Below are 27591 nucleotides of genomic sequence, written 5' to 3' on the forward strand. Positions count from 1 at the left end.
TCTCTGTTGCCAAATCTTTTCAACCACACTTAATTTTTTGATTTAGGATAAACTCCTACAAGAAGGATAAACGATTCCCAGTTTTTAGGTGACCTTTTATACTGAATCTTAAAGACTTAATACTGCCCTCCGAGAAGCTAGCTGGGCCCCCTGCATCTTCCAGGGCAGGAAGCCGGTGTTAGTAACTCTGCATCTTAAATGATTATAGGGACACGAAATACGTATTTCACTTTCTCCTCAAAATGAGCCTTTCTTAAGAGTATCACTAAATCCATTTATTAGGAAGCTGGCTTAGAACAATTAAGGAAATTAGTTGTGTGCCTGGGGCTCGAGTTCACACCCGGGTTCTGCCGAGAGAGGACTTGCCAGCGTGAACCATGGGCCGCACATGCAGGAGAGCTGGTTATACTGCCACAGGGTGCCGGCCCGGCCACTGTCCCGTCACCCATCAGAGCTTCGGGTCGGTGACCACACTGAGCTGCTCCCACCTGCAGCTGGTTTGCCTCGAGCGCCCTACAGGGCGCAGCCTGCAGCCATTAGGCCTCTAGGACTCACCTGCAAGGTGTGGGGCTCTTGCGGCAGGTGTTAAGGAGAGAGAGAGGTAACAGCCTGGTGAGGTGATCCGAAGCCTCCTGTGGAGTCGGTGCTCCCCCAACCGCCTTCGGGGGCCGTGGTCTGGCAGACACCCGGTGCCTCCACGTCGCCCGGGAAGGCAAACCACGACGGTGCTCACTTGGGACGCAGCACCTGCACTAAGAGTAAGACCACAGGGGCCGCCCGGGGGCTCAGCGGTGGAGCACCGGCCTTCAGCCCAGGTGACCTGACTGTGACCCTGGGTCCCGGGATCGAGTCCCGCGTCGGGCTCCCCGCATGGAGCCTGTGTCTCCCTCTGCCTGTGTCTCTGGCTCTCTCTGTGTCTCTGCATCTCTGTCATGAATAAATAAAATCTTAAAAAAGAAAAAAAAGACCAGACAGAGAAGATTGGCATGGCCCCCGTGCAGATTTGTGAAGTGTCTGAAATTGAGATTTCCATACTTTTAAGGGGAAAAGCATTTTTAAAAAACATGATAGCAGTAAACGACACTGTGGCTCTGGCCACAGCTCGCTCTCCCGTCCCTCCTTGACCACTTCATCCTTCAGTTGATCGCAAATGCGGCTGACCCCAGACCCCAGAGAGTTCTGTGGGGAGGCCACAGCTGCAGGGCGGGACTCCCAGAGTTCTCAGGGAAGTCAGCGCTGCGGGCATCCATCCACAGGCGCAGTGCAACGCAACTTCTCCCACACCTTCGATTTTGGGGTTTTTTTAGCAGTATGCTTAGTGAGAATTTTGGTCATCCTGACTTCCCTGTGCCTCCAATTTGGTCTCTGATTCTAGAACCTGACGTGGGGCCCAAGGCTAACAACGTCCAGGCAGGGAAGGCTCGCCTGCATGCCAGCCCACCACCCTGCACACGTGGTCACAAGGGGATGGGGACCGCACCTTCCAGCCTTCCATCCCCTTCTCCTTATACCTTTGACTTCCTTACTGGTTTATTGTCCTGTGGGTTTTCATACTGTATATGTTCCTACTGTGGAAGCCACTTGAAACCCTTTTTGGAGGAGAAGCCAAAATGAAATTAAAAAAATAACCCTGAGATTTTTTAATTTTCAAGGGACACCCACATGCATTTATCAGCAAATTAATGAGGGAGTACTTTCTACCCACCGTTTTAAGGCTAGAGTGGAAAGCAAGAGATGGAAGTTGAAAACGCTGCCCTTCCCGACAGGGAGCTTCCTCCAAGAGAGACTGAAAACTAGAAATAAGTATCTCTTTCTCTCCTAAAAATAGGCTCCCAAATCCACGACCCTGGCAAAAGAAACACATTAAGGGGAGCCTATACGGAGTTAAATTGCTTGGCAGATTTAAAACGAACAAACGAAATAAAACATGGGGCTCCTGGGAGGCTCAGTTGGTTAGGCATCCAGCTCCTGACCTCAGCTCAGGTCATGATCTCAGGGTCCTGGGATCGGTCTTGCATCGGGCTCCGTGCTCAGCGGGGAGTCTGCTTGGGGTTCCCCTCTCCCTCTGCGCCTCCCCCCACGTGTGTGCTCTCTTTCTCTCTCTAAACAAAAATGACCCCCCCAAACCCAGCAGTGCCTTTTTACTGCACACCAGGCTGCACTGCTTTTGCCGCGGCGCCCTCCCTTGGGCCCTCGTGGGAGGCCCTCCCTGGCGGAGCCACTTTGCGCAGCAAACGGGTAGGAAGGAGCCCAGGTGTCGGAGCCAAAGAGCAGACTGGTCAGCAGAGGAGGGCGGGGAGCGATTTCCCGGCGGCCCATGGGTGGTCCCTGCGGTGGGCTGAAGGATGACCCTCGGAAGCTGGGTGCCTGGCCTGAGAACCTGTGATGTCGAAAGAGTCTCCTGAGATGCAGTCAGGGCTCCTGAGATGAAACCGGCCCAGATTTCCGAGGTGGGCCCTAGACCCAGTGATAGGAGTCCCCGCCAGGGACCCAGAGGGCAAGGCCGGGTGGCTGGGCAGAGACGGGGGCCAGGAGCCGGGAGAGCCCGGCCCCGTGAGGAACAGAGCCCCTCGTGGACTCCAGTTGTCACTGTCAGATTTCGTCCCCACAAAACCTAACTGTTTACAGGAAGGCTGACGGACACACAGGTGTGTTAGAGGTCACTTGGTGTCCACCTGTCATGCAGGGACATCGGGGTGGAAAAGTGATTTCATTCCCCTTTATGAATAAGAACACTCATTCTGCTTGAATAGGTAGGATGCAGAATGATGTGGGTCCTCTGGTTCTTTCCAGGCCCGACTTCGAATGCCGAAAGAGCAACTGGAGCTTTTAAAGTGAGTGAGATTTTCTGATTCGTGGGACTTTCTGGTGTGACTCCAGTGGCGGAATGTTCCTGTAACACTCTGAAACTAAAACCCACTTCTGTGGCTCATTCTTTAAGGGAATGTACACTGAGTGGTGCTTTCAAGATTATTTATGACTAAAAAACAATGAAAACCAGCTAGATAAGAAAAATAAGCCAATGGTTAAGTACATTTGAGAACATGTAATGGAGAATTATGAAGCCTTCAAAATAACTATAATAATAAGTAATATATATTTAATGATTGTAATAAATAGTAATATATCTTGTGCCTGGGAAGTGCAGCAGGACACAGGATTATAAGCAGGATCTCTATTTTGTCACTAATTTTTTGCACAGAATAATGACTGTTATAATGAAACGTAACTGTTTATTTCATGAAGATCTTGTGTTTTCCAAACTCTGAACATGTAGTTTACAAATTGGGAGGAAAGAATACGAGATGAGTAGTGCTTACATTCTTCACCAAAAGGAAATGCATGCTGGCTCGACACATTCTTATGCTACCCACCAGTCATTTTCAAGCTGTAAAAATAGTAAGAGCCATTCTGACACCTACTGTCAGCAGGAACAGTTGGCCCCCTGGGGCTGCGGCCTCCAGCCCCTCAGCCTCCCACCACCAGCCTCTAGCCACACTCCTTTCCAGAGCCTCTAGGACCTCGGGGCTCGGGATGACCCCCCCTGCTCTGTACCCCACTGGAAATGCAGGCTGTTCCCTTTTGAACAAGGGAACAAGGTGAAGGGTTGGGATTAGGCTTCATGCTGTGAGGTCCTGCAGCCTCGGGTCGGGGTGGCGGAGCCCCGAGGGAGGGACAAGGGACGGGCAAGGTAAGCCCCACCTGCCTGCGGAGAGCACCCCCCAAGCTTTGGGGTGCATCCTGGAAGCTCCCCCTGAGTGTGCTTGCTTTTGTAGAGAGTGAGAGGTGGTGCTTTGGACGAAGGGCATCCTGAGCACCCTCGCTCAAGACTTTGCCTACAACATAAAGCCCTTCGGCTCTTGCTCTGCTGCTCCCCAAGCCCAGCTGATGATGGGAGCTCACTTTCCCTCCTTTCACATTGGCATCTCCATTTCCAGGAAGGAAAGCCAGACTTTGGAGAACAACTTCCGTGAAATTCTATTTTTAATTGAACAAATAGATGTTCTGAAAGCACTCCTTAGGGATACGCAGGAGGATTTGCACAGCTACAGCTGGAACACGGACCAGGATGAGGACCAGGACCCCATGGAGGCCACCGATGAGGTAGGGCGCCTGGGAGGGACACATTCCGGGGCTTCTGGTCAAATCCAGGGCTGGCTGCTCTGTGGCTTTGTCCTCCTCCTCAACATTCCCTGACAGCAGCTTACCTCCATAAAGCTTGCCACAGAAACCCACTTTTTTTTTTTTAATCATTTGTGTATCACAGAGAAGACCGTGTTCCAATATAACTGACTTCCTCCCAAAATAAATAACCTGATTCCGTTTTATTTTCCAGTAAAACAGAAGATCATTCAGAAATGCAGCCTCTGAATGTCTATACACAAACACTTAGAATATTTTTATTCAAGGACCGTCTGAAGCTAGTGCACTTGACCTGTCCATTCCCCATTGCACAACACTGTGCTGGAGACCGAAGAGCTTGGCTTTGCTGCTTTTCTCGCTCTTCTGCACTAGCTTCCCTTCTTCCCTTAATGTCCACGTTATTTTATTTACTTGAGGGAGAAGGAACAAATGGGCAAGGGGAGCAGCAGAGGGAGAAGCAGACTCCTCACTGAGCAGGGAGCCTGCTGTGGGGCTCGATTCTAGGGCCCTGAGATCATGACCTGAGCAGAACGCAGATGCTTCACCTACTGAGCTACCTGGGTGCCCTCCTCAATGTCTACTTTCTGAAGCACACAGAAACAGGACTCTGACACCTCCTGCCTTCCAGGCCACATTTTGTCATGGCCCTGGGACAAGGGTCCACGTCAATTTGACCTTGGATGGTGGGTCCTCTGGGACACTTGCTTTATAAAATCAGAACATCCTTAAGAAGCCAATATTATGTGTGCCTGGGTGGCTGAGTTGGTGAAACATCTGCCTTCAGCTCAGATCACTATCTCAGGTTCTGGGATCCAGCCCCACATCGGGCTCCCTGTTCCGCGGGAAGTCTGGTTCTCCCTCTCCCTCTGCTGCTCCTCCAATTTGTTCTCTCTCTCTCTCTCTCTCTCTCTCTCAAATAAATAAATAAATAAATAAATAAATAAATAAATAAATAATATATATGTATATATATATGTGTGTATATATATTTTTAAAAGAAGCCCACATTAACTCAAAGGATGGATACTTTCTAACAAGCATGAACTCCATGTAAACTGCCCGATTCCCAAATACCTACAGAACGATTAAGTCTTTAGGCAAGAATGAAGGGGAGTGCCCAGCAGGTGGCACACACAACCTCATGTGATCTCCTCACTGCAGAGCCTGACGGGGCTTGTTAGGGATTCTAAAGAGGCCTTGGGTCCACCATGCCCCAACTTGGGGGTGTCTGGACACACCTCAGCTGCCCGGGGAGCAGCAATCCCACAGAGCTATGGAGGGCATTGGAAATCTGTGTGCCGTGGCTGGCTCTGTACAGCTCCCTAAATGTTCACTGCTGGTATTTTTGCAGATTATGACACTTAGGTCCACATCAACAAATTGTCAAAACTCATGCAGTTGGCCAAAATTGTTAACTGAAAACTCTTTCTAATACTTGTACAGGAAATGTCAAACTTGGTAAATTATGTCCTTAAAAAGTTGAGAGAGGACCAAGTCCAGATGGCCGACTATGCGCTTAAATCAGCAGGTGAGTAAAAGCTGAAGAGTTAATGCTTCCAAAGTGTCCTGATTCTCCATATGATTTTATTTTATATATTTTTTATTTTTTTAAAAGATTTTTTATTTTTTATTGTTAAGTCATCTCTACACCCAACGTGGGGCTCAAAGTCACAACCCCGAGATCAAGAGTTGCATGCTTTACCAACTGAGCCAGCCACGTGCCCCCTCTCTATTTTTTTATTAAGAAAACATACTCATGTATTCAATAACTTGAGAAGAAGCCAAAATTCACAAATCTAGACAATGAGGAAGAGAATAGAAATGTTTGTAGTTAATTGTTGTCAGGGTGCAAATCTTGGAAGAAGCAAAACTGGGCATCTTCATTACCATGCATTGAAAGGACCACAAAGGGGGGCCCCTGGGTGTCTCGGTGGGTGAAGTGTCTGCTTTTAGCTCAGGTCATGTTCTCAGGGTCCCAAGATCCAGCTTGCATCGGGGAGCCTGCTTCTCCCTCTCCCTCTGCTCCTCCCCTGCTCGTTCTCACCACTCTCTCTCAAATAAATCAATAAATGCTTTAAAAAAAGAAAAAAAAAGGACCACAAAGGAAGCTGTCATGCCACAATGAGGTTGGGAATGCAGAAAATAGGACAAGCGATACAAAAGTTAGAACATTTTATATTTTATATTCTAAAATGACTGCTAATGGCTAATCTAAATGTATTATCAGTGATTAAATGATAATGTTAAAAGACTATTCTTAAAGTTTTCCAATTGAACTTAATTCTTAAGTGCTTACACTAAGAAATGTTAACCTTAATATTCCCTATCTGCCTGTGATAGTCCGTACATGACATGTGCTCAGTGAGCAAGAGGGGGAAAATATAAAACAAATGCAGTAACGCTGATTTTTACCAATCGACAAAGCCAGATTTATACTGGGACAATAAAGTTGTGCCCTGTGTAAAATCGAGAGCATTTGGACTAGAATGATTATTCAGTTGTGTGTGTGCACGTGTGCATGCACATGGGTTGAGAGAGGCAGAGCAAGTGAATAGACCTGCCTGCATCCGAATTTCCTGAAGCATGGGGAGAATTAGCACTGAAATAAGACTTGAGGAGGTGAGAGGCACCTGGGTGGCACAGTCAGTTAAGCATCCGACTCCTGGTTTCAGCTCAGATCGTGACCTCAGGGTCCTGGGATCCAGCCCATGTTGGGCTCTGTGTTCAGCATGGAGTCTGCTTGAGATTCTCTCTCCCTCTCCCTCTGCCCTTCCTGCTCATGCTCTCTCTCTCAAATAAAGAAATAAAACAAAAAAAGGGGGGGGGGCAGCCCCGGTGGCTTAGCATTTTAGCGCTGCCTTTGGCCCGGGGTATGATCCTGGAGACGGGGGATGGGGTCCCATGTCGGGCTCCCTGCATGGAGCTTGCTTCTCCCTCTGCCTGTGTCTCTGCCTCTCTCTCTCTGTGTCTCTCATGAATAAATAAATAAAATCTTAACAAACAAACAAAAAAAGACATGGGGAGATGAACCAGACAGAGAATCCCCCCCTTTTTTTTTAATACTGGCATTTAGATACACCCTTTTTATGCTTTCTTTCCTCTTTCCTCTTCTTTATTTTTTTATTTTTAAAGATTTTATTTTTTTTATTTATGAGAGGCACAGAATGAGAGAGAGACAGAGGCAGAGACACAGGCAGAGGGAGAAGCACGCTCCATGCAGGGAGCCCGACGCGGAACTCGATCCTGGAACTCCAGGATCACACCCTGGGCCAAAGGCAGGCCCTAAACTGCTGAGCCCCCCAGGGATCCCTCCTCCTCTTTATTGAATGCATTTATAGCTTCCATTTCAAAAAATTCACGATGACAAATGCAAATCCAGCAATAGTCCATGTAGAACAAGGACGAGCAGAACATGTTATGGTTTCTTAGTAAATGTGAGCATGAAGTGCATTGCCAGCTTCTGGTTGGACCAACGTGAAGAGAGCCCATGCCAGCTTCTCCCCTCACTGATTACATACAACTGAAAAATTTGGACAAATATAAAAAGCAGAGCCAAAACCATGACCTGAGCCAAAACCAAGAATTGCCTGCTTATATGACTGAGCCACCCAGGCACTGTTGACATTGTTTTTTATGCTTTTTTTTTTTTTTTTTTTTTTTGCTTTTAAGTAGGTTGGGCTGACATAATAGTCTCATCACATGAGCTGTTAAAATATGGGGGTCTGTAAGTCTGGTTAGGTAATAAACACAATACACATAAAATTTCCACCTCTGAATCAATTGTTCAGTTCAGAACTGAATCAATACCAGTTTCAGAAATGTTGTGAAACCACAAGGAACAAGCATGGTTTTCTCAAAGAGACAAAATCTCAGTGGTAATGAGAGCGGGAAGCCATACTTTCCCTACCAGTTCCCCAGTGTGAACTTCACCTTACTTGCAATTTGCCTGGGAATACTTTTCTAACAACGCTATGAAAATATAACTGAAGTTGACTGGGTGACGGGCACTGAGGGGGGCACTTGACGGGATGAACACTGGGTATAATTTTATATGTTGGCAAATTGAACACCAATAAAAAATAAATTTATAAAAAAATGTATAACTGATGTTTTTGGAGACGTGTAATTCTCAATTTTGAAAGTTATTTTATCTTTTTAGGGGCCTCTATTGTGGAAGCCGAGACCTCAGAAAGTTACAAAAATAATAAAGCAAAACTTTACTGGCATGGGATTGGGTTCTTAACTTATGAGATGCCTCCAGATATTATCCTCCAGGTAAAAGTTAGACCCAGAGGAATCTATTTATACTTGAAGATTTTGTTCCTGTTAAGTGTCATGAAAATATTAACACCCAAAATGGAGACCAATCTGAACTTGTCACAGAACCTGAAACCATGTCTTTGCATTTTATTTTATTTTTTATTATTTTTTTAGAGACAGTGGGGGCAGGGAGGAGGGCAGAGGGAGAGGGGGAGATAATCTCCAGCAGACTCCCCGCTGAGCATGGGGCCCGATGTGGGACTCGATCTCACAACCCTGAGACCTGAGCCGAAATCAAGAGTCAGATTTTTAACCGACTGAGCCACCCAGGCACCCCCTACTTGCGTTTTAATAGTCATCAAACTATAGAAATTATTTCTTATTTTATAAGCAGTAATCTATGATTGATTAATTTGTAATTGTTTTTATTATTTTAAAGTCAGTAAACTAGATGATTTACTACTTAAATAGAATGCTTGCGTTCTATATCTTCTCCTTGAGTTGATTCTGTGGCCGCCCTTTTTTTGTTGAAAACTTCAGTCTTCTAACAAATGTTATCTCAAGGTACATGCCCCTCGGTGCAGGCACTGCTGCACGCTGTTCGGGCTACACATTCTTACAGAGTCCAAGTATAACAGGATAAATTTCCAAGTAAGATTCCCGTGAAAACATCTGAGTTCAACTTAGAAGGCTCTAGGGAGACATCAACAGCTGGTAGCACTCGATCTTAACTACAATCTACAAACCTGGAGTCAGTTTCCAAGGTAGGAATACCTCCAGGAGCAATTGTACAGATTTCATTCCAGACTCTGGATCTAGAAAATGGTACATTTTTTCTTCCTTACCACCACCACCACCACCACCACCACCATCACCTCTATCACTGTCTTTGCCACTGGGACGCCATCACCACTCATGCCAACTGGCTGCCTTCTAGACATACAGACTAGTTAGAGTAATAAAAGAAAATACATAATAAATAAATTATGCAATCATATTATAGATAATCCTATAATAAAGGGCTTTGAGTGATAGAAGCACAATGTGCCCTGGGAAAACAACCAAACCCCTGGATATTTGGGCAGTTTTCCTTCATACCATAGGCATAAGCGAGATCTGCGGTCAGTAGTGATTTGCTGACCAATGGTGCAGCGTGGATTTATACAAGATAAGAGATTAACCTGGTGTTTCCTTTCCAGCCGGACGTCCACCCTGGGAAGTGCTGGGCCTTCCCAGGTTCCCAGGGTCACGCCCTGATCAAGCTTGCCAGGAAGATCGTGCCAACCGCCGTTACCATGGAGCACATCTCAGAGAAGGTGTCTCCCTCAGGGAACATCTCCAGCGCACCCAAGGAATTTTCTGTCTATGTGAGAGGCACTCGAAATCCGTGTTCAGAGTGGGTTGTGCTAGGAGGGGGTTGGTTAGGAATCACACGCTGAGATGTCACCTGAACCATGTGGCTAACCATGTTTGTCACTCTGAGAAGGTTATTTCCTTCCAGAACCTCAGCTTTGCCATCTACAAAGAGAGAGGGTTGGACCAGATAATTTCTCTTACTCTTTTTTTTTTTTTTTTACTTTTATCGAAGCTATATGCATACAATTAAAAAATCAACATTCTCATATGCCGATAATGAGACTTTTTTTTTTCTTGTGCCAGGGTTTACACCCCAGCTTCTCTGGAAACTTCTACTTGCCATAGTTTTAGCTGCTCATATGGGTACTTGCCTTCATATTTGCTTTTACCATTACTTCTTTTTTTAAAAGTCATCTCCATGCCTAACATGGGGCTTGAACTCACCACCCCAAAATCGAGAGTCACATGCTCTACCAGTCAGGTGCCCCTACTTTTATTTCTTGATTTTTCAGTTTCGATTATAATCCACTGACTTCCTCTGATGAAAAATGAAGATTAGTCCTCTTCTACAGCTCTCATTCTCATTCTCCTCCCAATTTTGGGGTCTGTCTTTTCTTTAAAAAACAAATTTACTGAGATGCCATTCACACATCAGCAGTTCACTTCCTTAAAGTGTTCACTTCTGCGGCTTTTAGTATATTCACAGACTTGTGTATCCATCACCACAATCAACGTTAGAACATTTTTATTACTTCCAAAGGAAGACTTGCACTCCTTCGTTGTCAGCTGTCATCTCCAACCCCTGGCACCACTGACGTGCTTTGTCTCTGCAAAGTCACCTACTCTGGACATTTCAGTATAGGTGGAATTGTATAATATGTGGTCCGCTGTGAGCGGCTCTTTCCATTTAGCATCATGTTGTTGGGGTTCACCTATGTTATATAACATGTCACTACTTCATTTTTTAAATTGCTGAATAATAGGAGCATCTGGGTGGCCCAGTCTGGTGAGCGTCCGTTCTTGGTTTCAGCTCAGTCACAATCACAGGGTTCTGGGATGGAGCTGGGTGCAGGGCTCTGTGTGCAATGCGACGTCTGCTTAAGACTCTGCCTCTCCCTCCCTGTCTCTGTCTCTCATTCTCTCAAATAAATAAATAAATCTTGAAAAAATATTTTAAACATTGAAAAAATAACAATAAATAAATTGCTGAATAATAATTCGTTGTGTGGCTAAACATGTTTTATCCATCCACTCATCAGCGGAAGGGCATTTGAATTGTTTCCCCCGTTTTGACTATTATGAATAGTGCCCTGAGAGCATTTGTCTTAGTGTGGACACTGGTGTTCCTTTCTCTCGGGTCTGAACCTGGAGGGGGAATTACTGGGTCACGCGATAAATCTGCGTTTCAGGGTGGGGACCCTGGTAGATGCCGCATCTTCCTTTGAATCAATATGCGACGTTTCCACTTACAGTGTGAGTGGTGCTGTTCTCACCGGATCATAGAGTTCATTGAAATACTGTTTTCTTTGTGTATGATTTCCGATGTTCCTGAGGATAACAAATGCCTCATTTTGGGATCCCTGGGTGGCGCAGCGGTTTAGCGCCTGCCTTTGGCCCAGGGTGTGATCCTGGAGACCCAGGATCGAATCCCACGTCGGGCTCCCGGTGCATGGAGCCTGCTTCTCCCTCTGCCTGTGTCTCTGCCTCTCTCTCTCTCTCTCTCTCTCTGTGACTATCATAAATAAATAAAATTTAAAAAAACAAAAAACAAAACAAAACAAAAAAAACAAATGCCTCATTTTAATTTCATTTGCTTACTTTTCTATTTTCCTATCACAGAGCAATCCCCACCCCTCTTTTTCAGAACGGTAAAAATCCTGCCATCATGTTCCTTCATGTCAGGCACTTTCCAAGTTTATTCTTTATTTTTTTATTTTTTAAAGATGTCGCTCTGCGCCACTCTGCCCCTCGGCTCAGATCTGACCCGAACTTCACATCCGCATCCGGGGATTTGACTTAATCACCTAACCTATTATGTAAAAAATCTTTTCTAATTTCCCTTCTTTGTTTTTTGCTCCACCTTCTAAAAGATTTTTATCAAATTCTATCTTAACCCATATGTTGAATTTTTCATTTCCACTGTTGTGATTATTCTTAGACCTTTTTTTTCTGTAAATAACTCCTTTCTTTAGGGTCTAAGTTTCTTCCTTCATGGATGCAATATCTTCTCTTAAGCTTCAGAAGATATTAGTGGATATTAATTAGTCGTGTTGCATTTATCTTCTGCTCTCTCTCGTGTCTTTATCCCCAAATATCACTTTTTCTATTTGTTGAAAACTGCTTTTCTCTCCTGGCTGATGATGCTTTTCTGTTGCATTTAGGAGCCAAAGGGTAAAAAGTCAGCTGAAAGCTCCGCACGCAAGGTGCTGGCTACTGACAGTGAGGCACTTGGGTGGATGTTCTATTTGGACTGTTTCTTCTGGAGCCCCAGAGTATGATACGGGGCAGGTTGACCCTTGAGGAATTCTGCAACCTTGTGCTCAGGAGATTGCAGCTTTGCCACCATCCATGGGGAGAATAGGTTCATGCACCTGTCCCTGCAACTCCGTGCCTGGCCTCCTGCCTTGGCCCTGCCTCTGCCCATTCTGGGAACTTGTGATGGCAGGTGTAGACATGCTACTGGTCCCCCTCCAGCCAGGGCAGTCCACCCACCCATCGGCTATCTCCAGACTTCATCTTAGGTGTTCCCTGTTGCTTTATGCCTTTCTTCAACTCCTTGCTGGCCCTATCTGGATGGGAGGCTTGGAGTTAAAACGTGGGTGCCCACCCTGCTTTGTGCACCCTTTGAACACTTGTAGGTGTCATGATTCTGGGTTATAAGACAGAAAGGAAACCACTGCCCTTCGATGCGAGCCTGATGCTCTCCCCAGTAGGTGTCTGATGACACCTGCAGCTGACACGGGTTGGATTTGAGTAGCTGGAACCCTCTCTCAGAGAGGCACACCCAGGTGCTCATTACAGAGGAATTATGGGTGACCCTTCAGGCAATGAAATTCACTTCTCATCATTTCTCTGTCTCTCTTTTTAAATATTTTATTTACCCATTTGTTGGAGAGAGAGAGAGAGAGACAGCAAGCGAGCACAAGCAGTGGGGAGGGGCAGAGGGAGAAGCAGGCTCTCTGTGAGGAGCCCAGTGTGGGACTCCATCCCAAGACCCCAGGATCATGACCTGAGCTGAAGGTAGATGCTCAACCACTGAGCCACCCAGGTGCTCCTTATGCGTGTATGTTTTTTAAAGATTTTATTTACTTATTTATTTGAGAGAGAGAGAAAGAGAGTAGGGTGGGGGCAGTGGGGGAGAGGAACAAGCAGACTCCATGCAGAGTGCAGAGCATGACCCTGAGATCACGACCTGATCCAAAAACAAGAGTCGGCCGCTTAACCAACTGAGCTACCTTGGCGCTACTCATTTAGTGTTTATTTAATTCAAGGTATGCCAACTGCAAATTCCGTCATTAAGCCAGAGTGAATATTGGGATTTCCTATAGTTCCCTGTCTTATCTATCATCTATATCTATCTATCTATCTATCTATCTATCATCTATCTATCATCTATCTATCATCTATCTCTACCTTTGTAACTATCATCTACGTATCTATCATCCATCGGTCAATTGATCAATCTATCTACCTATTGTCTATCTATAGTCAGACCTGTGGTCAGCCTCTTCTCACCTCACAAGCCCCTGAGTTAAACACCTGTTGGGTGTCAGGGCAGCACCAGCACCTGGCACAGCACCATGGCCCTGGTGGACACCCAAAGATGTCTTGTGAACTGTTGCTACCTGGACAGACGCCAGGCTCTGTTTATTGAACCAAGCATGCACTCATGAGAACCCCCTTGTCTGTTGCTTTCCTTTGCAGGGCATCTCGAAACAGTGTGAGGGAGAAGAGATTTTCCTAGGTCAGTTCGTATATAACAAAACAGGAAGCACTGTTCAGACATTCGAGCTCCAGGTAATGAGAGCCCTGGGAATACACAAGGTGTAAGGAAGTCCATTCCCGGGAGGGGTCCTTGGGTGTTGTGGATGCAAAGTGTTGTGTCAGGATGATTATGACAAAATTGCAAGCTAAGGAAGGCTTGGCTAAAGTTCAATTTTAGCTCCACGTGCTGCATGGATTTTAATGCCGAAAAAAACAGGCAAATACCAGAGTGGGTTCTAAGCCAGATTCTTCCTCATTTGCTATCATGTTTTTGTTTTGTTTTGTTTTACTATATTTATTTTCTCAGTCCTTCTCTTACCTGTTGGGCTCCCTTGATACTATTGGGTTTGGTGTCTCTATGTCACTTCCCATGGAGATGGTTGAGGCAGACAGGAACTCAGGAAGAGAAAATAAATATCAGACAATATGAGTAAAAACCCTCTTCCTGACATTGGGGAGTGTGAGGAAGAGAAAATGAGGGGCAAAAATACCACCTGTTAACATCAAAATCCCTGAAAGCCATTACAGTATATGAAACATGTTTTCATTATTTGTCATTAGCCACAGGAAGATTTAGAAGGCATTGCTTACCAGGTAAAAATAAGTGTGTTCTGTATAATATGCTGAGATAATCCAAGCTGAAAACAATATATGTGTTAGAAATGAATGAACCTAATGAACCCATAGAGTTTCATACATGATTATTCATCCATTCCTCTCTCACTCCCACCTAGGAGCGCTGTAGGGCGGGGGAGTTGGGGGGGGAGCACTTAGTGTCCAGATCGCCACATTTTCTCCCACCTCGCTATCGTCCTTCTTACGAGCCCTGTACTTACAGGCTTATTTTCCCATCCATTAGACTGTTTTTTTTTTTTTTAAGATTTTATTTATTTATTTATTCATGAGATACAGAGAGAAAGAGGCAGAGACACAGGCAGAGGGAGAAGCAGGCTCCCTCTGGGGGAGCCCGATGTAGGACTCAATCCTGAGACCCCAGGGTCATGCCCTGAGCTGAAGGAAGATGCCCAACCACTGAGCCCCCCAGGTACCCACCTTGGGATTCTTTGAGAGGGATTTCTGTATAAGGCATTCATTTGTATCTTCTCTTTATTTTCAGCATGATGTTTTTGAATCCTTATTATGTGTAAAACTGAAAATCCTCAGCAACTGGGGACACCCGAAATACACGTGTTTATATAGATTCAGAGTCCATGGCACCCCAGGAGAATACCCCTAGAGGACCCCCAGCAGACGGCCGTGACCACAGGTCCAGAATATGGGACTGTTCTTAATCCTTTAGGTTCATCGCACCCATAGGAATTGAAACGGGAGTGGGAGGGAAAACTCAAAGTGGTTCATACCTACCAATAAAATGTGAATGAGTTTTACTAGTAAAAAATAGAATAAGTGCAATGTTCTTGTGGTACTTTAGCTTTTGAGGATGAATCAGGTGAAAGCACTAAAAAGAAAGCATTTGGAAGAAGCTGGTATTACTCTACAGTCTCTCAGGCTAGCATCTCTGCCTTCATTACTCATGCAACCCTAACTGTACCAGGCATGGATGGCACGGATGCCCACCACTACTGTCGTGCCATATACGTATACGTAACAGTGATCTAGCAGTGACTGCAGGCACCCATCAATGCAAGCAGGTTAGCCTAAGAAATTAGAGGTAAAAATCAGAGAGGAATCTGACCATGTGACTTGCAGACGGCTTGGTGAATTTCTTGACATGCAGTAAAATCAATGGAGGAATAGGTCACAAACAAGGAGAAACCACAGGAAATTAGTGTACAAAATTATGATATGGAAATTGACTTCATTCATAAATACAAACAACAACCAGTTAGAGGATACAATTTACAAAAGCTGTAACAAAGATTTCAAAAAATAATAAGGGGCCTCTGAGAGGCTCAGTTGGTTAAATGTCTGACTTTTGATTTCGGCTCAGGTATGATCTCAGGGTCATGGTATCAAGCCTTCCATCAGGCTCCATGCTCAGCGGGGAGTCTGCTTGAGATTCTCTCTCCTTCCATCCCTCCCCCTCCCTCTCTCTCTCTTTCTCTGAAATAAGTAAATAAATCTTTATTTTTTTTTAAAGTTTTTTTTTTAAGATTTTATTTATTTACTCATGAGAGACACACAGAGGGAGAGAGAGACAGAGACACAGACACAGACACAGGCAGAGGGAGAAGCAGGCTCCATGCAAGGAGCCCATGTGGGACTCGATCCTGGATCTCCAGGATCATACCCCAGGCTGCAGGCGGCGCTAAACCGCTGCGCCACCGGGCCTGCCCTGAAATAAGTAAATAAATCTTTAAAAAAGAAAAAAAAAAAAAAAAAAAATCTTTAAAAAAAAAAAAAAATCGGGGGATCCCTGGGTGGCGCAGCGGTTTGGTGCCTGCCTTTGGCCCAGGGCGCGATCTTGGAGACCCGGGATCGAATCCCACATCGGGCTCCCGGTGCATGGAGCCTGCTTCTCCCTCTGCCTGTGTCTCTGCCTCTCTCTCTCTCTGTGACTATCATAAATAAATAAAAAAAATTTAAAAAAATATTTAAAAAAAATAATAAATCGGGACTGTACAGTTACCTGTACAGTAGTCCCGATTCTCCTTGGGGGACATGTTCTTGGGCCCTCAGTGCGTGCCTGAATCTGTGGATAGTCCTGAGCCCTATATATATTATATTTTCCCCTCTATACACATACATATGATAAAGTTTAATTTATAAATTAAAACAGTAATAGATCAACAGTAATAACTAACAATAACATAGAATAAGTGTAATAATATATGGTAATAAAACTATGTGAATGTGGTCTCCCTCACACATCATCCTTCCTGGAATGATTGAGAGGATGAGAAGCCCACGTGAGGGGATGAAAGGTGAGTTTTGCAGGCTTGTGACCTAGGGTTAGACTGTACTGACCTCCTGACAGCACATCAGAAGGGGGATCACCTACTTCAGGACCACAGTTGACCCTGGGTACCTAGAACCTGGGATAAAGGGAGTCCATCACAAAGAAACCCCCAAACATCGATGGATCACTAAATCTCCAGTAAATGAAAAAACCTATCTGATCTGAGGATATGAGACCTCCACTATTGAGATGTCAAATCTCCCTAAGTTAATCTATATAATCAATCTGATCTCAGTGGAACAGTGGGAAAAAAATTGTATTTATGAGATGATGATGGGATCTTATTTGGATTTATTGCTAAACTCAATAGGTGACTGTGTATTCTTATTGCTTAGATTTGTATATTTAGACTTATGCATTTATATAATATACACTTACATATTTTATATTTATATTTATGTATTTAAGTTTTTACTTACAGGTGAAATACAATATATTTGCCATATGTCTCAAAATTATATGTGAAGAGGACAAGTATTGATGGATTGATGAAACAGACTGGCCGTGACATGGTCATTGACGTTTGGTGCTGGTCCACGAGGGTTCACTTACACTATTCTGCCTAGATTTAGTATCCGTATTTGATATTTTCAGTTTTAGAAAGTTTTTTAAAAGATTAAAACACATATATACCTAGCAAACCAAAAGAGCTGTGTTTTGAACCAACTGATTCTAAAGTTCCTGTGGAAATAGAAACTTGGTAGGAAGCCAGGAAACCTTTGAAAGTAAGAGAATCAACAGAAGTACCTCTCTACCATAGTGATTTATAAGAAGAAAGATAGTGGGACGTGAGATGTCCTCCCCCTTCTGGCTCTGGGCTCCTTGAAGCCCTGGCAATTCACTAAGTGATGGGAGCCATAGGGTGTCTCTTGTTGTGCTAATGAGACGACCTTGGGAAAGCACTTTGGTTGCCAGGGAACCAACCAGGATTAGAGGTTTCACATTTTCAGCCCCACCCTAAATTTCCAGGGAAGGGATGGAGGCTGAGGTCAGTCACCCAAAGCCAAGGATTACATCACTCATGCTTACTTAATGAAGCTTGTGCAAAAATCCGACAGGTTGGGTTTGAAGAGCTTCCAGGTTGGTGAATGCAGAGATTTTGGGGTGAGTAGTGGTCTGGGGAGCAGGTTTAGGGGTAGGGCCTAGTGTAGTCGTACGTGTAGGTTTAGGGATATGGGTATGGTTGGGGTTAGTGTTAGATATTGTGTAGGTTTTGGGGTAGGGTTAGGGTTCAGGTTCCAGTTAGGGCTTGGGTTCGGGTTGGGGTTAGAGTTAGGGTTATGATTAGGGTTCGGGTTTAGGGTTTGCGTTAGGTTTAGGGTTTTGATTAGCGTTAGGGTTCGGGTAGGGATAGGGGTTAGATTTATGGTTAGGGTTAGAGTTGGCATTAGAGTTCGGTTGTATGTGTTAGGGGCTTGGGGATTGTGTTTGGCTTTTGGTTTGATAGGTGTAGGTTTAGGTTTAAGGTAAGGTTAGTATTAAAGGCTTAGGGTTATTGTCTGAGTTTAGGTCTTGGCATGTGCCTGGCACTGGGTTAGGGTTAGGGTTATTGTCTGGTATACAGGTAGAGTTTGGATCTGGTCATGTGCCTGCCACTGGGATTCATCTCCAATGGGTTAGTTTTAAGTGTTTTGTTTAGGTTTTGGGTAGCATACGTGCTTGGCATCCATCCATTCAGAGGCCTCTGCAGACAATCCAACTCCAGGCTTCTGCTGGGATAAGAATAGCCATGGCAGGCATCTCCTGAGCTGGGATAAGGAGGAGATTTGTGGCTCTAAATACTGTTTATTTGAATTTTCAGTTTCATTTGTTTTTATCTGTTGTGTGCACCCATTTCATCAATTCTAACAATTGTTATTTTAAAGTTTTACTTGAATTCCCGTTTGTTAACACAGTATAATATAGTTTCAGGTGTACCACATAGTGATTCAACCCTTGGCTACAACGCCTGGTACTTGTCACAGGTGCCCTCCGTCAACTCATATCCCATTTCCCCCTCCCCCCGCCTTCCTCTGGTATTTATTAGTTTATTCTCTACTGTTAAGAGTGTGTTTCTTGGTTGGCTTCTCTCAGCACCCCACCCCCTTTGCCAGTTAGTTTTGTTTCTTAAAATCCACATATGAATGAGATCATATGGTATTTATCTTTCTCTGACTGACTTAATTCAGTTAGCATAATTCATTTTATGTTGTAAATGGCATCGTTTCATTTTTTTCTGATGACTGAGTGAGGTTGCAGTGTGTATATTTACCACATCTTCTCTACCCATTCATCTGCCGATGGACATCTGGACTGTGCCCACAGTTTGGCTGTTGTTGATAATGTTGCTACAAACATTGTGCTGCGGTCCCCCTTCCAATCTGTACTTTTGTTTTGTTTTGTTTTTAAGATTTTATTTATTCACGAGAGACACACAGAGAGAAAGAGGCAGAGACACAGACAGAGGGAGAAGCAGGCTCCATGCAGGGAGCCCGATGTGGGACTCGATCCTGGGACCCCGGAATCATACCCTGGGCTGAAGGCGGCACTAAACGTCTGAGCCACCCAGGCTGCCCCTCAAATCTGTACTTTTGTATCCTTTGGGTAAATAACTCACTGTGCGATTTTGGAATCATAGGGTAGCTCTATTTTTAACTTCTTGAGGCCCCTCCACACTGTTTCCCACAGTGGCTGCACCTGTTCGCATTCCCACCAGGAGTGTAAGGGGGCTCCCCCTTCTCCCCAGCCTCACCAACACCTGTTGTTTCTTGTGTTGTTAATTTTAGCCATTCTGACGGCTGTCAGGTGACATCTCATTGTGGTTTGGGTTTGCATTTCCCTGATGATGGGTGATGCTGAGTGACTTTCCGTGTGTCTGGTGGCCATCTGGATGTCTTGTCAGAGACAAAGACCATTCATGTGTTCTGCCCATTTTCAGTTGGATAATTTGTGTTTAGGATGCTGAGATTTATATTTGCTTTATGTATTTTGGGTACTCTTTTTTTAAAAAGATTTTATTTATTTATTCATGAGATACACAGAGAGAGAGAGAGAGGCAGAGACACAGGCAGAGGGAGAAGCAGGCCCCATGCAAGGAGCCCGATGCGGGACTCGATCCCGGGACTCCAGGATCACACCCTGGGCTAAAGGCAGGCGCTAAACCACTGAGCCCCCGAGGGATCCCCCCTGGATGTCAACTCTTTATTGGATGTGTCATTTACAAATATCTCCTCTTGTTTTGTATGTTGTCTCTTAGCTTTGGTTGTTTCCTCCATTGTGCGAAACGTTTTCAACTTGATGAAGTCCCAATAGTTTATTTTTGCTTTTGTTTCCCTCGCCTCAGAGGCGTATCTAGAAAGAAGATCCAATGGCCAATGTCAAAGACATTGCTGCATTGCTGCCTATCTTTTCTTCTTTTTATGGTTTCAGGTCTCACATTTAGGTCTTCAATCCATTTTGAATTTATTTTTCATATATGGTGTAAGAAAGTGGTCCAGTTTCATTCTTTTGCATGTGACTGCCTAGTTTTCCCAACACCGTTTGTTGAAGAGACTGTCTTTTTGCCGTTGGATATTCTTTCCTGCTTTGTTGAAGATTAATTGAGCATAGAGTTACAGGTGTGTGTCTTGTTTCGGTTTTCCATTCTGTTTATTGATCTACATGTCTACTTCTCGTGCCCACACCATAGTCTTTGGATCACTAGAACTCTGTAATATAACTGGAAGTCTGAAATTGTGATGCCCAGCTTTGGTTATCTTTTCAACACTGCTTTGGCTATTTCCAATCTTTCATGGTTCTATAGAGATTTTAGCATCATTTGTTCCAGCTCTGTGAAAAATGCTATTGCTATGTTGACGGGGATCGCATTAAATGTGTAGATTGCTTTTAAGATAGCCTTATTAACAATATTTGTTCTTCCAATCCTTGAGCATGAAATGCCTATTTTATTTGTGTCATCTTCAATTTCTTTCATCAGTGTTGTATAGGATTTATAGTACAGGGCATTCACCTCTTTGGTTAGGCTTCATCCTATCTGTCTTATTACTTTTGGTGCTAGTATAAATGGGGTTGAGTCCTCAATTTCTTTCTGCTGCCTCATTATTGTTGCATAGAAATGCAACAAATTTCTGCAAGTTCACTTTGTGTCCTGTGATTTTACTGAATTTATCAGTTTTAGCCATTTTTGATGGAGATTTTTGGGTTTTCTATACAGAAAATCATTCATCATCAAATAGTGACAGCTTGACATCTTCCTAGCTGATCTGGATGCCTTTTCTTTCTTTTTGTTGTGTGATTGCTGTGGCTAGGACTTCCGGACTGTGTTGAATAAGAGTGATGAGAGTGGACATCCCTGTCTTGACCCTGGCTGTAGAGGAAAAGTTCTTGGTGTTTTCCTACTGAGGATGATATTCTGGGTTTCTCATCTAAGGTTTTTATTATGTTGAGGTACATCCTCTAAACTTAATCTGTTGAGGGTTTTCACCATGACTGAATGTTGTGTTTTGTCAGTGCTTTTTCTGCATCTGTTGAAATGATCACTTGGTTCTTATCCTTTTAATAATGTGGTGTATTGCAGTGATTGATTTGTTAATATTGAACCATCTTGGCAAACCAGGAATAACTCCCACTTGATCATGGTGAATGATTTATTTAATGTATTGTTGGATTCACTGTGCTAGTTTTTTATTGAGAGTTTTTTTATCTGTTAATCAGGGATATTGGCCTTTAGTTCTCTCTCTCTCTTTTTGTAGTGGGGTCTTTATCTGGTTTTGGTATCAGGGTAATGCTGGCCTCATAGAAGGAATTTAAGTTTTCCTTCCTTTTCTTTTTTTTTTGGGGGGGGGGCATAATTTGAAAAGAATGGATATTAAGTCTTCTTTAGATGTCTGGTGGAATTGTCCCTGGAAGGTCATCTGGTCCTGGACTTTGTTGGGAGATTTTTTATTGCTGATTATCTATCTGTTCAAGTTTCTTATTTCTTCCTTTTTGCTATGTTATCAATTTTAGGAATTGATCTATTTCTACCAGGTTCTAAGTTGCTGGCATATAATTTTTCATAATGTTCTCTTATAATTGTTTGCATTTCTGTGGTGTTGGTTGTTACTTTCTCTTCTCTCATTTGTGGTTTTATTTGGGTCCTTTCTCATCTTTATTTTATTTTTTTTAAAGATTTAAGAACCAGCTCTTAGTTTCATTATTCCATTCTATGGTTTTGTTGTTGTTTGTGTATTATTTATTTCTGCTCTCTTCTTTATTATTTCTCTTCTTCTGCAGGCTCTAGGCTTCGTTTGCTGTTCCTTTTCCAGCTCCTTTAGGTGTAGACTTAGGTTGTGTATTGGAGACTTCTTGTTTCTTGAGGTAGGCCTGTATCACTATGTACTTCCCTCTTAGGACTGCCTTTCCTGCATCCCAGAGGTTTGGACAAATATGTTTTCATTTTCATTTGTTTCTATATATTTTTAAAATTTCCTCTTTAATTTCCTGGTTGCTCCATTCATACATAGGATTTTCATAATCTCCACATATTTTTGGTCTTTCCAAATTTTTTCTTGCGGTTGACTTCAAGTTTCATAGTGTTGTGGTCTGAAAATGTACATGGTATGATCTCAATCTTCTTGTACCTGTTGAGGGCTGATTTGTGGCCCATGATGTGATCTGTTCTGGAGAATGTCCCATGTGCACTCGAAAGGAACGTGTATTCTGCTGCTTTAGGATGAAATGTTCTGAATATACTGTTGAGTCCCTCTGGTCCCGTGTGTCAATTGTTCCCCTGTTGATTTTCTGCGTAGATGATCTGTCCATTGCCATAAGTGGGTGTTAAAATCCCTTGTCATTGTATTATTATCAGTGAGTTTCTGTATGTTTGTTAATTGGTTTCTATATTTAGGTACTCCCATGTTGGCAGCATAAATATTTACAATTGTTTGATCTTCTTGATGGAGAGTCTTCTTAATTATGAAATAATGTTCATGTCTTTTGCCCATTTCATGATCAGATTGTTTGTTTCTTTGCTGTTAAGTTTAATAAGTTCTTTGTAGATCTTGGTTATCAGCCCTTTATCTGATATGTCGTTTACAAGTATCTTCTCCCATCCTGTAGGTTGTCTTTTAGTTTTGTTGACTGCTTCTTTTGCTGTGCAGAAGCTTTTTATCTTGATTAAGTCCCAGTAGTTCATTTTTGCTTTTGTTTCTCTTGCCTTCATAGATGTATCTTGCAAGAAGTTGCTGTGGCCAAGTTCAAAAAGGGTGTTCCCTGTGTTCTTCTCTAGGATTTTGATGGAATCGTATCTCACATTTAGATCTTTCGTCCATTTTGAGTTTATCTTTGTGTCTGGTGCAAGAGAGTGGTCTAGTTTCATTCTTCTGCACGTGGCTGTCCGATTTTCGCAGCACCATTTATTGAAGAGACTGTCCTTTTTCCAGTGGATAGTCTTTCCTGCTTTGTTGAATATTAGTTGACCATAGAGTTGAGGGCCCATTTCTGGATTCTCTATTCTGTTCCATTGATCTATGTGTCTGTTTTTGTGCCACTACCACACTGTCTTGATGATCACAGCTTTGTAGGACAACCTGAAATCTGGCATTGTGGTGCCCCTGGCTCTGGTTTTTTTTTTCAATATTCCCTTGGCTATTCAGGGTCTTTTCGAATTCCACACAAATCTTAAGATGATTTGTTCCAACTCTCTGAAGAAAGTCTATGGTATTTTGATAGGGATTGCACTGAATGTGTAAATTGCCCTGGGTAACATTGACATTTTCACAATATTAATTCTTCCAATCCATGAGCATGGAATATTTTTCCATCTCTTTGTGTCTTCCTCAATTTCTTTCAGAAGTGTTCTGTAGTTTTTGGGGTATAGATCCTTTACCTCTTTGGTTAGATTTATTCCTAGGGATCTTATGCAGAAATTTCACCAAAGAAGACAACACATGGCCAACAAGCACATGAGAAAATGCTCCACATCACTTGCCATCAGGGAAAGACAAATCCAAACCACAGTGAGATCCCACCTCACACCAGTGAGAATGGCAAAAATTAACAAGACAGGAAACCACAAATGTTGGAGAGGATGTGGAGAAAAGGGAACCCTCTTGCACTGTTGGTGGGAATGTGAACTGGTGCAGCCACCCTGGAAAACTGTGTGGAGGTTCCTCAAAGAGTTAAAAATTGACCTGCCCGACGACCCAGCAATTGTACTGTTGGGGATTTACCCCAAAGATTCAGATGCAATGAAACACCGGGACACCTGCACCCCGATGTTCACAGCAGCAATGTCCACAATAGCCAAACTGTGGAAAGAGCCTCTGTCCATCGAAAGATGATGGATAGAGAAGCTGTGGTCTATGTATACAATGGAATATTCCTCAGCCATTAGAAATGACAAATACCCACCATTTGCTTCAACGTTGGTAGAACTGGAGGGTATTATGCTGTGTGAATAAGTCAATCGGAGAGGAACAATAATTATATGGTCTCATTCAATTGAGAAATATAAAAAATGGTGAAAGGGATTATAGGGGAAAGGAGAGAAAATGAGTGGGAAATATTAGAGAGGGTGACAGAACGTGAGAGACACCTAACTCTGGGAAATGAACAAGGGGTAGGTGGATGGGGACATGGGGTGACTGGATGACAGGCACTGAGGTGGGCACTTGACGGGATGAACACTGGGTGTTATGATATATGTTGGCAAATCTAACTCCAATAAAAAATATACAAAAAAATAATAAAACTTAAAAATTATGAAATAATGCCCTTCTTCATCTCTTCTTACAGTATTCTTTCTTTTTTTAATTTAAAGATTTTATTTATTCATGAGAGATACACAGAGAGAAGCAGAGGCAGAAACATAGGCAGAGGGAGAAGCAGGCTCCCCACAGGGAGGCCAATGTGGGACTTGATCCTGGGACCCCAGGATCACACCCTGAGCCAAAGGCAGATGCTCAACCACTGAGCCCCCAGGTGTCCCCAGTGTTTGGTTTCAAATCTAGTTTGTCTGATACAAGTATGGGTCCTCCAGCTTTTTTTTGATGTCCATTAATTAGCATGATAGATGATTTTCCATCCCCTGACTTTCGATCTGCTGGTGGCTATAGGTCTAAGGTGAGTGTCCTGTAGGCAGCATATAGATGGATCTTGGTTGTTTTTTTTTTTTTTAAGATTTTATTTATTTATTCATGAGAGAGAGAGAGGGAGAGGAGAAACCTAGGCAGAGAGAGAAGCGGGCTCCTTACAAGGAGCCCAATGTGGGACTCGATCCCAGATTCCAGGATCCCACCCTGAGTCGAAGGCAGAGGCTCAAACCCCTGAGCCACCCAGGCATCCGGATCTTGTTTTTTAATCCACTCTGATACCCTATATCTTTTGATTGGAGTATTTAGTCTATCTACATTCAGCGTGATTATTGAAAGATATGAATTTTTCAAAAATATTTATTTATTCATGAGAGACAGAAAGAGAGAGAGAGGGAGATACAGGCAGAGGGAGAAGCAGGCTCCATACAGGGAGCCTGATGTGGGATTTGATCCTGGGACCCCAGGATCATGCCCTGGGCTGAAGGCAGACACTAAACTGCTGAGCCACCCAGGGATCCCCAACAGATATGAATTTAGTGCCTTTGTGTTACCAGTAAAGTTGGTGTTTCTGGTGATGTTCTTTGGTCCTTTCTAGTCTGTGTTGCTTTTGGTCTCTTTTTTTCCCCCCACTAGAAGAGTCCCTCTTAAAATTCCTTGCCGGACTGGTTTAGGGGTCATGAACTCCTTTATTTTTTGCCTGTCTGGGAAACTCTTTATTTCTCCTTCCATCCTGAATGACAGCCTTGCTGAAGAAAGAATTCTTGGCTGCATACTTTTCCCATTCAGTATATTGAATATTTCCTTCCACTCCTTTCTGGGCTGCCAAGTCTGTGGACAGATCTGCTGCAAACTTGATTCATCCTCCCTTGTAGGTTAAGGACTCCCTCCCCCCACAAACCCCGCCTCCGCCACTTTCAGGATTTTTTCCTTGTCTGTATTTTGTGAATTTGACTACGATGTGCCTTGGCGATGGTTGGCTTCTGTTGAATTTAGTGGGAGTTCTCTGTGCTCTCGGTTTCAGTGTCTGTGTCCTTCCTCGGGTTAGAGAAGTTTACATAATTTGTTCAAGTAAAACTTCTGCCCCTTTTTCTCTCTCTTCATCTTCTGAGTATTCTATGATATGGATGTTATTGTTTTAATAAGTGGCTGAGTTCCCTAAGTCTGCCTCTGTGGTCCGTAACCTTTCTTGTTTTTAAGGCTTCCACTTGGGACTGCATCTCAGTTAAAGCATTTTTAACGTTGGCCTGACTAGATTTTAGTTATTTTATTTCTACAGTAAGGGATTCTCGAGTTTTCTTCTGTGCTCTTTTCCCAGCCCAGCTGCTGTCTTTATAATCATTGTTTTAAACTCCAGTCAGACAACATATATGTGTATTGATGAACTTCCTAGCTGTGAGTACCAGGAGGTTTTTTTGGAGGTGAATTTCTCCATCTCATTATTTTATCCAAAAAGAAGGAAGAAAAAGAAAAAAATAAGAAAAACAACAATAACAACAACAGCAACCGCCCCCTCCCCCCCCCAAAAAAAACCCCACTAGATCCTGTGTGTGTTTTGGCCTGCTTGTTAAAAGAATCTAAATTCCAAAATAAGAAAGAAAATCAACGTACAATCAAAGTAAACAAAAGTAATATATAAGGTATATACATAAAATTAAAATCAAGCAATTAATAAAAAAGAAGAAATGAAAATAAAGCAAGCACAAAGTATAGAGGAAGCTCGACCCCGCTCTCCCCGCGGAGCTGGAGCTCTGCGGCCTCTGTGATCTGTCCACCTGGCAGCAGCGAGGGGTCGGGGCGGGGTCTGAGGGCGGGGCCGCGGCGCTGAGGTCAGGTGCGCACCTGCCTCAGGGGCGATGCACCTGCCTCTAGGGCGATGCACCTGCCTCTGGGGCGATGCACCTGCGGGTCAGAGGCGGGGTCTGGCCTCCCGCGGGCGGCGCTGTGCTGCCCCCGAGCCTCGGCGCTGAGGGCGGGATGCGGCAGGGGCGCCGGGTCCCCTGGGCCTGGGGCTGAGCATCCCGCCCCCCGGTCTGCAGGGGCCTCCGCAGTGGAGCCCCCCGGCCCTGGGCCTCCGCCACTTCTGCAGACCCTGCGTTCACCCTGCCCTCGGCCCAGCTTCTGTTTGTTTTTTGATCTCGGACAAGTGACTGAGTTTCAAACCTCCAAGTTTTAGGGGCTGCCCTTGGGGAGACCCCTGCTCCTCCTGCCCAGAGGGTCTCCTCCCACTTCTGGCCTTTGCTGGCCCGGCCCAGGGACGTGGCCCCGTGACTGCACAGGGGTTTGCAGTTTGTGGCCACACAGGGCAGACAGCTGGCCCTAGTCCCGCGGCTCTCGGCCGGGGTCCCCGCTCCTGGGCCTGGGGACCGTTGGCGCCACCGTCCTTGGGACCCCGGGGACCCTGAGCCCACCCTGTCGCTCCAGGGGCCGCCCCCCGCTTCACCTCCCGAGCACCGTCAAGGCCGGCGTGTCCCCCACTCTAGCAGACTTCTGGAAGTTCTGACTTTGTGCTCTGCTGCTTCTAATACTGTGCGTAGACCCGTCAGCTGGCTCCCTGCCCCTGTGGGATCCGGGGCTGTGTCTCCCCCAGACCGACTGATTGATTTTCTTTTTAAGATTTTATATTTCTGCAATCTCTACACCCACATGGGGCTTGAACTCTATGCCCCAAGAACAAGAGTCACGTGTTCTTACGAACCACACCGAGCGGCCAGGCTCCCTTTGATTGATTGATAGGTAGTAATTGAAGCCGACGTGCTGCCTGTGTCAGGGCAGAAACTGAGCCCCCGCGTCGAGGTGCAGTGGAGTCATTGGGACCTCGATCGATGTTAAAGAAAGCAGAGCCTCCCCGGGAGCCCAGGGAGCGGGGCCCACACA

The 27591-nt window shown here is 44.4% G+C and overlaps 1 protein-coding gene across 5 annotated transcripts in view; it reads left to right on the forward strand.

The window, feature by feature from the left end:
- The window catches only part of SUN3 (Sad1 and UNC84 domain containing 3), a 36350-nt gene that overhangs the window by 7827 nt on the left and 932 nt on the right, over positions 1-27591 (forward strand). The window contains exons 4-10 of one of the 5 annotated variants that reach the window (XM_072791784.1): positions 2794-2834; positions 3939-4104; positions 5587-5671; positions 8303-8418; positions 9603-9770; positions 13684-13776; positions 17085-17240. In XM_072791784.1, the coding sequence (XP_072647885.1) occupies positions 2794-2834; positions 3939-4104; positions 5587-5671; positions 8303-8418; positions 9603-9770; positions 13684-13776; positions 17085-17144 (729 nt within the window). In that variant the 3' untranslated portion in view covers positions 17145-17240. Of the gene's footprint in view, positions 1-2793; positions 2835-3938; positions 4105-5586; positions 5672-8302; positions 8419-9602; positions 9771-13683; positions 13777-14860; positions 15151-17084; positions 17241-27591 lie in introns of those variants that run through there. The other 4 variants (XM_072791782.1, XM_072791781.1, XM_072791785.1 and 1 more) reach the window with 4 other exon arrangements.

The sequence above is a fragment of the Canis lupus genome, chromosome 21, assembly GCF_048164855.1.
Source record: "Canis lupus baileyi chromosome 21, mCanLup2.hap1, whole genome shotgun sequence".
Taxonomy (NCBI): domain Eukaryota; kingdom Metazoa; phylum Chordata; class Mammalia; order Carnivora; family Canidae; genus Canis; species Canis lupus.